At 37.6% G+C, this 11,410-nt stretch overlaps 1 protein-coding gene across 1 annotated transcript; it reads right to left on the reverse strand.

The window, feature by feature from the left end:
- Positions 1-1,743: 1,743 nt before the first annotated feature.
- Positions 1,744-10,064, reverse strand: SPAM1 (sperm adhesion molecule 1). Its single transcript, XM_016213309.2, has 3 exons — positions 9,111-10,064; positions 8,416-8,505; positions 1,744-2,211 (listed from the first exon to the last, which is right to left on the reverse strand). Exons 1-3 carry the CDS (start codon positions 10,062-10,064, stop codon positions 1,744-1,746), a joined length of 1,512 nt encoding a protein of 503 aa, XP_016068795.2.
- Between the last annotated feature and the right edge of the window lie 1,346 nt (positions 10,065-11,410).

Genomic DNA, 11,410 nt, shown 5'->3' on the forward strand with positions numbered 1-11,410 from the left:
TTACTGGGAAAGAGAGAGACAGAGAGAGAGAAGGGCTTTGTTAGCTGCGAGTAAATTATCTTGGGCTTGGGAAGGACTAGGAGCTTTTTCAAAATAACCAATTTCCCATGCTTGCACTGGGTCTGCCTTCTAACCAACCAATCCTTTCCCCAGGCTAGACTAACAGGCCTCTATGGTTGCATCTTGGCTCCTATCGCACATGCCTTATAGAAACACCTCCCCCTGCACCATTTTGCTTACCTCCTCCTGCTCCCCTCACAATCTCACACTGAAGGGCTGGCTGCTCCTTATGTGGGGGGAAGGATGGGTATAAATCCCCTTGACAGGGCAATGATGCTATCCCTTGGAGTGCGTGCAGCTGATTAAACAGGCTTATGCTCCCTAGTTGATTATGCTTAATAATGTCTAATTCCCTCCCTTTATATCTAGCTACCTACCCTAACACTAGGTTTAATGAAGGGTGGACAGTCATTCTTTAGTCAACTGGACGAACCTGTGTTCTTAGAGATCTTTAATTTTTACACTTTAGGTATATTCCTCAAACTATGGAAAACTTGTTTACATGTCCATTATCTCCATCATTAGAAAGCTCCTGAGGAGCTGGGATACTATTATCCTCTTTGTACCTGAGATATAAGCATGATCCCTGTCAAAAATATTTGATCTGAATGGAAATACAACTTTATTTTTATAAACCTAATCAAATAGAGTTATGCATTACATAAACTATTCCTGCCAAGTCTCTTTTACTATTTAGTGCTCTCTCTTCTTAGTGGGTTCACAGCCAAGTCTGCGTGGCAGAAGTCTCCTGTTTTGATGTTCCATCTCACAACAGCAATAGAAGCACCTTTCCATATTCAATAAAAATGTATCCGTCCCTTTTCCCACACACATTTATTGAGTCATTTCTAAGACCAAATGCTTTCCATGTATTATACTATTCAGTACTCTCAAGAACCCCAAAAGGCGTATATCATTGCCATTTTGCTAGAATGGAAGCTGAGCCAGATTTACTAATTCTCTCAGGCTCATAGAGCTAGAAATATTGGAAGCTGGGATTTGCTTTTATAATTGTCCAACTCCAAAATTCATGCTCTTTCCAATTTGCCTTGCTGCCTCTGTTTGCTCTAAATCCTGATCATCTGACAGCCATTAATGTATTTTAAGTGAACTACCTAGTCCATGTAAAGTGTCCTTTATAGATCATTATCAAGTTGTCCCTTTTCAGGGCTTTCTTATGAAAGATGACTTTCACAGTAGAATCGTAATCAGAGGATGGAGAACAGCACTGGTCCATGAGGACCCAGATTATGAAAAGTGGTCACGACAACTCCCACACCTAAATTCTTTAATGGCTCCCCATTGGCTTTTATTTGTTCAACCAGTATTTAGTGGGCACCTGCTAAGTCCCAGATGCTGTTCATCACACTGTGGATTTAAGAGCAAGTAAAACATACCAAATACTGGTCCTCACAATGCCTACGTTATATATTGGGGATTGGGAGTAAAATTATAATACGTGTGCATGGGAAAAAAGAGAGCAGGTCAAGAGGTTGGAGAGTGCCTTTATTGTAAAGTCATCATTTGGCTGTCATCTACTGTATACCACTCTAAGCAGCACACTCAGTGCTCCATCCTTCTGAAGTTCCTTCTGTCTCATGTTTCCACACAACCAAGCTGTTAATCTTCAAAGTCATAAACATATTCTCTCTTTCGTGACACCCTCAAAGTTCTCTGATACCTTCAAATCCTCATTTGCATGCCAGAGCATTCGTTTTCCAAAAAAATTAAAAATAATAAAAAGAGCACTAAACTTGTACTTGAATGGAATATTTCATTTTCTGAGTTTAGAACGGTAGTTACACAAACATCTTCAATGACACATACATCAACATTAAGTTTTTTTCTTAGATCAACTTCCTTCTCACAGTTGCTGTTGGCATAACAGCTGCAATGAAATTCTTTGGCAAAGTGTTTCAGGTCTTCAACTGAGGGTTTCCCTTTTACTTTGAATTTCCCATTTTCCCCAATTTCAATAGCGAAATTCACTGGGTTCAGATGAAGATAGGTACTTGAATTCCATTCTTTCCTTGTGCAAATTCCTTTGTCCTGGCAAAACACTTGGCTACATATTTTGGATGCTAGGGTAACATTGATTATGTAAGGGCCCAATGTAGAGTTCATGTAACTTTGTAGGTTCGTGCAGGCGACCTGTAAAATTATAAGAAGTTCAGCATATAAAGATCCAAGTTAGCTCATATGTTAATTAATTCACTGCAATAGGGAATTGCTAAGGAAACACAAAAAAACAGACTTAGCAGGGGTTAGGAAATATTTTATCTTTTTTACCTTAACAAGCAAGACTATTCTGTGTTTTGTAACATTTGTAAATTTCACATGCTATTTCATACCACTGAAATAACTGACTGATTGAGACTTAACATACCTTAGCCTTGGTTTATAATTTATAAACTAATAAGGAGGGAGTGCAGAATGGGCTCTGGGGTCCATCTGCCTTGATTGGATTAGAGTCTCAGTTCCATTAATAACTAGCTGTGTGAACTTGTGAGTCTTGTAAGCTTTCTAAGTCTTAGTTTCTTATCTGGACGACCTTGGGCAAATTAATTAACCTGGCTGTGCTTTAGCTTCATCATCTGTAAAATAAGAATAATTATAACATCTACCCCATGTGAAGATAAAAGGATACAAGGTATATAAAAGTATTTAGCACAGGGCCCAGCTTATTATTAGTTAGCCTTCAAGAAATTATAAATAAATGTAATAAGTACCACACACTTGTCAGATAAGTTTAAACAGCATTGGGAAAAGTGGTTTCTAAATTGCTAGCTCAGAACAACTAGACAGGGTTAACTGAGCATGCTTTACATTAAATGTTATGTATGGTTCGCGTTACAGGTGAATTTTAACTTCTTTTTTCCAAATATACTCTTTTGGCAGAATATGACTTATGTGTAACTAAAATTTTTCATCTTGAGACTAGTGCATTCTAAAACTGGGACACTGTCTTTTTAAAAACATAGAAGAGAGTCACCTTCTTTCCTGAACAGCAGTATCATGGAGTGAGCGGGCTGGGCTAGTCCTTCAGCAGACCAAAGGAACTGGTGGTGGGAGGTCAGAAAGCAAGTCAAGTAATCTTGGCAGCTTTTACTTGATCTGTTCCTTGCTACCCTCCTTGGGATGATACCCTCGATGGCAGGCAGAGGAAGGGCCTTCCAAGGATGACCACACCCCAACCCCCTGGAACCTGCGACTATGTTCATTTACATGGCAAAAGAGATTTGACACATATGATTGAGGGTTTGGACCTTCAGATTGGGAGATTATCCTGAATTATCTGGATGAGCTCAATCGAATCATGAGTCCTTAAAAATGTGGAAATTTTTCCAGCTGAGATTTTTAAAAAATTAGATGGAATAAGTACAAATTCAAAGGTAAAAGAGACTCACCCCAGCATTGCTGGCTTTCAAGACAGAGGAGAGGTCCCAAAGCTAAAAATATAGTGACTTCTAGAAGCTGGAAATGACCCTTAGCCACAGCCAGCCAGAAAATAGAGATCTCATTATTACAACCAAGAGAATATTAATTCTGCCAACGACTCAAATGAGCAAGTGAGGACCCTCCCCCAGAAAGGAAGGCAGCCTTGCTGACATCTTGATTTAGCCTCTTGTGACCCACATTGGACTTCTGATCTACAGAACTGTAAGACAATAAATGTGTTGTTTAAACCACTGTTTGTTGTAATTTTTATGGAAGCAGTAGAAAACCTTTTTTTTTATTATTGACGTTTTTAGAGAGGAAGGGAGAGAAAGAGAGACATTGATGTGAGAGAGAAACATTGATCAGTTGCCTCACCCGTACACTCACCCCAGCTGGGGATCAAACCCACAACCTGGGTATGTGCCCTGACTGGGAATCAAACCCACCACCTTTTGGTGTATAAAACGACACTTCAACCAACTGAGCCACACCAGCCAGGGCAAGGAAACCTCTTCTTAACCCTCCAATAGCTTTGCATGGTGTTTAGAATAAAATTCAACTTCTCTAGACTTGTATATAGACTGATGTGGTATAACCCTTCCTTCTGTACAAACCTCCCTCACCCACTTAGGCATACTAGATGTTTCACAACCATGACAACTTGACTTCAAACTGCACTTACTGTTCCCTCTGCTTGAAATACTCTTTCTTCTAGTTTCTAACATGGTTCACTCCATCCTGTCCTTCAGGTCATAGCTTTAATTAGACAGTGCCCTTCTTTGTCTGACACCTTTTCTGTCTACCTTCACATATCTATTTTAATTCTCTGCATTGCACATATCACACCAAACACTCTTCTTGAGTGCATATTGTTTCTATTCCTCCAACTTTAACATAAGTTCCAGGAGTGCAAGGACTTTGTCAACATTCTTCAACACTGTATCCCCAGTGCCAAGAATATATGAGAATGTATACCAAGTTCAGATGACATTGCAGTTGTCCACAGACACAAGAGCTAGACAAAAAGAGTGAAAGAATGAAAATGGTTTGAGAATCATTAGCCTATACAAGGTGTAGTCTTTGGAAAGAGCTAAAACTGGCTTTTTAAAAAATAAGGCCTGTTTTATAGCATTTGTTAATACCTATGGTGTAAATACTCTTACCATGGCAAATTTTAACCTACCAACCTGGCATTACTGAATGCAGAACTGAGAATCAAGTGTCCCACCATTACACAGTATGGTAGTTATGGTGTAGAATAGAACATCATTGCATAATATTTCCACTTATAGATACAATAGATGTGACTAACTCCAAGAAATAAAGTAAGTAATTGATACATTTTGGGTATTTATTACTTTGTTTTTAACACAATTTATTTTATTCTAAGCTTTTGTAATTTAATTTTTATAATGGCTGTGTTGAACAACCAGTTCATAAAAATTATGAATATTTAACAATCAAGAGCTGGGACCAATAGGAGCTGGCTCTATCACAGCAATAGATTTAATAAAATGAAATGGAAAGAAATGGTTTGCTTACATTTGCTAACAATTGTTTTTAAGTCAATTGAAACTAGGTTTGCAATTACCCGTTTCTCATGTTGTCAGTGAATCTCAGGAAACATGACAAATAATCCATGACTATTGATTACAAATGACATAGAAAAAGTGGGGACATATACCTTAGCTGGTTTTGCTCAGTGGTTAGAGCATCAGCCTGAGGACTGAAGGGTCTCAGATTCCATTCCAGTCAAGGGCACATACCTCAGTTGCAGGCTCCATCCCTGGCCACAGTCAGGGCATATCCGAGAGGCAACCACTCAATGTTTCCCTTTCTCTCTCTCTCTCTCTCTCTCTCCCTTCCACTCTCTCTGAAAAACAATGGAAAAAATATCCTCTGGTGAGGAGAAAAAAAAAGGGAAGTAATAATAGAACTAGCATTCAGAATTATCATAAATTGGGAAAATTGGCAGAAACATATAAAGCAGAGTCCACAGGAGACAATTACAAGGCAATGTCATTAAACAGAAAATAGCAATATTAAAGTTGAAGGATTGTCCCTGTATGAATAACACTGAAGACAGTCTGAGCATCTTGATAGAAGAATGTGAGTCTAAGATCAAAGTGCAAGTAAAGAAAAGTGTGACAATTAAATAGTATATCCCATCACCTTACCAGTTAAGGAGTGCCTGGTTCATTCCTCATCAGAGTAAGAGGGAGTTCTCAGTTTTTTTAAAAAACACACACAAGTAGTATAGAGAATTTATAAATGGGCTATCGCAACCCATCAAAGGACCCTTGAGAACGGAGCTTATAGATCTGGGAAAACAACAAATGAAAATTAGGAATATCACCCTAGCTGGTTTTGCTCAGCGGTTAGAGCATTGGCCTGTGGACTGAAGGGTCCTGGGTTTGATTCCAGCCAAGGGCATGTACTTTGGTTGCAGGCTCAATCCCCAGCCCTGGTCGGGGCACGTGCAGGAGGCAACCAATCGATGTCTCTCTCTCTCTCTCAGCGAGGTTTCTCTCTCTCCCTTTCACTATCTCAGAAAAGCAGTGGGAAAAATATCCTCAGGTGAGGATTAAAAAAAAAAATTAAGAATATACTTAGGTGAATTGTAATATTTAAATAATTTTCTGATATATGAAAGATTTTGAAAAAGGAACATATATACTTTTCTCTGAACTTATATTTTTATGTTATTTCTCTTTATTGGGGATCAAACCAGAGATAATAAAATTCTTCCAGATAGGCAAAAGGGATCAGGTTATCTTGAAAATATTTCACAGGGATGACTTCTGTTAAGTACTTTTATAAATGAAGTAAAAATGTGGCTGGTCTTTCTAAGGACAAGAGATCAAAAGGTCGTTTCTGGTCTTAGAATACAGTCTCTTCTCTGCGGGTCCTAGGATAAGACCCCTGGGCCATGAACTTTATTAGACTTTCTCAGTGGCACCTACATCGCTAGTATTTCCACGTCCATCAGAAAAGAAAAAGTTCAGCTCCAATTCAGTAGTGTCCATGTGACGGCTTTACTCTTGCTTTGAGACAAGAGGATTAAAGAGGTGGAAGATAAAGCCCTGACATGGAGAATCAAACAGGTGTGAAGATCAAGGAAGAGAGAAAACCATTAGGCCATGATAGTCAAAGGCTTTCTGAACTAAAGAAAATGCATTAAGAGAAAATGAATTCATACTATACAAACCAAAACAGGCATTTTTTTTTTTCCTCATGAAACAAATTTTACTTAAAATAGACACTACTAAATATAACCTGTGGGAAATAAAGAAGAGTTCCTTTTCCTTCCCCTTAAGAAAGCTTTGAATAATTTACAAATATTTTCAAAAAGTAACTCCTAATTGCCCACACACACCCATCTCAATTTACTCTCTGCCCAGCCCTCACCAAACCACTCCTAAAGTCTTTCGCATCTCAGAGGCAACTTCTTCAAGCCAAAAGCCGTAGAGTCATTTTAACCACTTCTCTTATCTGTCCTACTCACCCAATCCCTCAGCCAATTCTCTCAGCTCCACTGTTAGATTATATTCAAAATCCAAACACCTATGATCCAAGCCATTGATAGCCTCCTCTCTGTTCCCACTGTTGCCCCTCTAAAATCTACTCTCACCTCAGTGGTCATTCTTCTGAAACATTCATCATAAATTGCCACTGTTTTCCATCTCAGGGTAAAAACCCATCATGGCCTATAAAGTCCCACTCTGACCCTCTGCTCTCTCACTGACCACATACCCTTTACCACTCCCTTCCTTGCTCACTGCACTTCAGTCACATTGACCTTCTTGCTCATTCTTGAAAAGCACATTCCAGCCTCAAAGCTACTGCATTTACCATCCCCAGGTATCCAGAGCTTTGGTCCCTGATTTCCATCAGGTCTCTAATCCAATGGTACTTCCTCAGAGAGGCCTTCTATGACTACCCCACCTTAAATAACATGATTTTGTCACTCTCTACTCTGCCTATACTGCTTCATTGTTCTTCTTTGCAGTTATACATCAGTTACCTGACATATTGCATATATGTGTGTGTTTTATTTCCACTTATGAGAATGTAGCTTCATGGTGAAAGGGCTTTGCTTTGTTCACTGTTATATTTCTAGCATCTAAATAATTACGTGCACTTAATCAATAAACCAAGGGTTGGGAATTTTTTATGTAAAGGGACAGACAGTGAATATTTTGGGGTTGTGAATGATACAGTCTGTTATTCCTTTATATTGCAAAAGCAGCCACAGACACTTAAATGAGTGAGCTTGACTATGTTCCAATGAAATTTTACTGATAGACACTGACATTTAAATTTTACATGATTTTCATGTTTTATGAAATACTATTCTTCTTTTGTTTTTTTAATCCATTTAAAAATGTAAAAATCATTCTTAGCTCATGAGCTGTAAAGACAGAAGCAAGCAGGAGGCCAGATTTGATCCATGGACATTCCTTGCTGACCCTTACAATAAACTGTCACAGAATGACAAAATGGATAAATAAGTGCTTAATGAATGAAAGAAAGAAAGAATGAATGAATGCATATTGACTACTTGGACCTCTTTTGAAAAGAGACACAGCATGATGTAATAGAAAAAATACCACACACTGTCAGAAAACTAAGATTATAGTCCTGTGGCTAGTAAGCGCTACTTGCTAACCACATAGCCTAAAGAATTTCAATTAATCTCACTGAATTTCTGTTTTCTCACTGAAAAAAAACAAGTATAATATTTTCTGCCCCAAAAAATAACCACACAAATGAAAGGTAGTTTGATTCAGCTAGTAATAAGCACTTCCGACAGTCTGTGCCAAATATAGTATTTATTTTATTATTCATTACCACAACAATCCTCAAAAACATTAAAAGTAGAAATGTTTTCATCTATGTCTTATCAATTCAACTTACCAAACTTTGGCTTAAATTGAGGCTTCCCCAAATTATAATTCCAGAGACACCTAAAGAAACAGTTTCACCAAGTGTACTCACAAGGTCCTCCTGGCAAATGGGACAGAAAATGTTAGCAAAAAGGAGTGAAACAAAAGTGTTATACACAGGACAGTAACACCAAAGCTAAGAATACTAACCCAAGAATAATAATTTAAACTTTACATAATTTTCATGTATTATGAAATGCTATTCTTTTGTTTTCCTCATTATTTCCATCTTTCACACCACCACTACCTTACTATAACAAAAATACAGATATTTCTTTTTTTTTAGTTACTTTCATTGACAGGAGAGCAGGCCCATGAAAAAAAAACAGGAACTGAGTTAATACATTGCCTATACTACCTAATTTTCCATGGTTGCTAAAATGATTGCATTAAAATGCAATATATTCTTATTTAACATTCAAGTAATAATGCAGAACCACCCGTGTGCATATTCCTAAAGGATATTAAAAGCTAAATTTCACTCCCTTCAAAAATGATGTTAAGCTGCAAAATTTCTCTTCTACAGAGCATTTGACATCTTGCTCCTGCATATGGCTGTCAGGTTAGCTCAAACTCTCATGAAAAAAAATTTTTTAATGATGTTAAATTCCACCAAACACTATTTGTGGGCACTATTTCATAGTCCTCATACTTGGATTTGCTTACCTCAGTAAGATATTTCGAAGATTCATCAGTAAAAACTGGACGAGCATATAGAAAAATCGGAAGTGGACTTTCAACACTGCGTACTGTAGAAACCCGAATGGCTTCCTGAACACGATTACGGACAAAGAGTGCAGTTTTTGGAGAAGACATTAGGTTGGTATTCAAATAAATGGATGGGAAAAGGGCAGTGCTTTCATTCCACAACCAGTTGAGCTCATTATTTCTTCTCTTTTCTATCTCAAAGCAATGCCCGCTGTAATCAGGTTTACTATATTGATGATTGTAACAATCAGGAAAAAGATAATAACCCCATAAGCTGCCTGGCCGAAACGATTTTCCCAAAATTAAAGTCTCTTGCATGAAATTCCTTCCTTCTTTTTCATAATTTTCTTTGGCTAGGTCGTTGGCATCTTTGTCACTAATTTGTGGATGTTGTAGCTTAACCAAATCAACAGATTTAGTCCTGTAAATGTCTTTAGGTTTCCAGTTTCTTGCCCAGATAGGCCTCCACTCTTCCCAGTCAATGACAGCCAAGCCTGGCTTGTCTGTTGGCATGTAAAAGGCAATGTCTTTCTTAGCTTTCTCCAAATGCTTTGTTAAGTTACCCAACTGGGGGATTCCTCCATGATGACTCTTGCCATGCTTATCTATGTGAGGATATAAGCCAAGTCTATCAACATAAAATAATGTAATGGGTTGTTCTTTGGCACCCTTTTGAGGGTTTCCTATTAAAGAAAAGAGGCTCAAATCTATCAACACATTAAACCTCTTAAAACAAGGTTGAGTTGGTGCATTCCAAGCCCAGAGGAAAGAAATGTTTGGCAGAAAAGGGTGTGCTCTGAAATCCTTAGTCAAGCAACATGGAATCAGAAGAAAGGTGAACAGAACCTGGGATGCTCCATTGGACCCAAAAAAGCTCCTAAAGAAGATATGCTTGAACTCTAGCACTCCCATGGCAAAGAGTAATGACCATGAAAATCACTTATTTCTTCCTACAGGCTTTGGTTCATCCAATGTTTGATGCGAGATTTAAGCACAGAAGACAGAATCATGGAAGGAAGACACTTTGATGGGTAAAGAAGTATAATGATATTACTTTTAAATATTATTCTTCCTGTTTCATGTTTCAGGAAGCTATTGCAAGTTGTTTCATCTATAACTGAAAGAGAAAGAGAGATAGAATTTATTGTTATACTCCATTTCTGTATCAGAGATCATAAGCTTTACCAAGTCTCAACTTTAAGTATAGGGAGTTTAATTCAATTTTTGAAGATGGAAGACTCCTGTATTTGAATAAATGAAGTTATTTCCTCTTATATATACTACAAATCCTATAATAGTTAACATTTGTCTCATTTTCCCAAATCATTATTGAGCCTGGAGAGAGGTGTATGTTGCTGTTTCCCCTTTATCTTCCCCATTGTGTAGACTGCTATACTGAGCAATGCTTTAGCAAAAGCCTGCTAAATAAAAATAATTTCCAAGTTGAACCTCTCATTCTTGTTTATTTTTTAAAAGACCACTTTATAGTGGTCTGCCAAAAATTGAAAACAACCTCTCATAGAACTGTGAGATTTTATTTATTTTGTTTAAAATGGGAGATGCCCGGCCGGGCGTGGCTCAGCAGTTGAGCATCGACCTGGGATTCAGGCGATCGGGGTTCGATTCCCGGTCAGTCAGGGTACATGCCCGGGTTGTGGGCTGCAGCCCATCAATGACTCTCTCTCATCATTGATGTTTCTATCTCTCTCTCTCCCTCTCCTTTCCTCTCTCTGAAATCAATAAAGATATATGAAAAAAAAAAAAGATAAAATGGGAGACAAGTCAAGAGAAGGCAATATTCACTTCTGAGGTAGTAGTCAAAGGTTTGCCTAAGACTCCTGGATCAATCAAGATCTCTTGAAGTGCTATTTGGAACAGTCCTTTATCATATTTCAAAGTAATGTATTCTCATGTTAAAAGTTAACAAAACATTTTACAATTTTATATCTTTCACTAAAAGGATTAATTCTGGCCTAGCTTAATAAAAGCACTATATAAATTTTGGTCTTTTATAGTCTTTGAGTGAGAATGTCTTGTCATTCTGATTGCACCATGTGAGGTGTTATGGCACATTTTGTGGTACAATAAAACAGTCTGAGCCAAGAATAAGTAGTTAAGCTAAGTATTATTTAATATTTTCTATTTGTAAAATTTAACTACAAGAGACATATTTAAATGTTCTGTGATTCTAGGAAGAAACTAAATCCTTTTGTTATAATTCGATTAGTAGTATACTGTTATGTGAAATTACAATGAGA

This window comes from Miniopterus natalensis, chromosome 10, assembly GCF_054644295.1.
Source record: "Miniopterus natalensis isolate mMinNat1 chromosome 10, mMinNat1.hap1, whole genome shotgun sequence".
NCBI classification, from domain to species: Eukaryota; Metazoa; Chordata; class Mammalia; order Chiroptera; family Miniopteridae; genus Miniopterus; species Miniopterus natalensis.

Bases quoted from the DNA above. Each gene is read 5' to 3' on its own strand.
- SPAM1 (XM_016213309.2), bottom strand. From the start codon at position 10,064: ATGGGAGTGCTAGAGTTCAAGCATATCTTCTTTAGGAGCTTTTTTGGG. The intron at 8,506-9,110 runs GTAAGCAAATCC...CCCATTTGCCAG, and splicing joins CTTCGAAATATCTTACTGAG to GAGGACCTTGTGAGTACACT. The intron at 2,212-8,415 runs GTAAGTTGAATT...ATAATTTTACAG, and splicing joins TCAATTTAAGCCAAAGTTTG to GTCGCCTGCACGAACCTACA.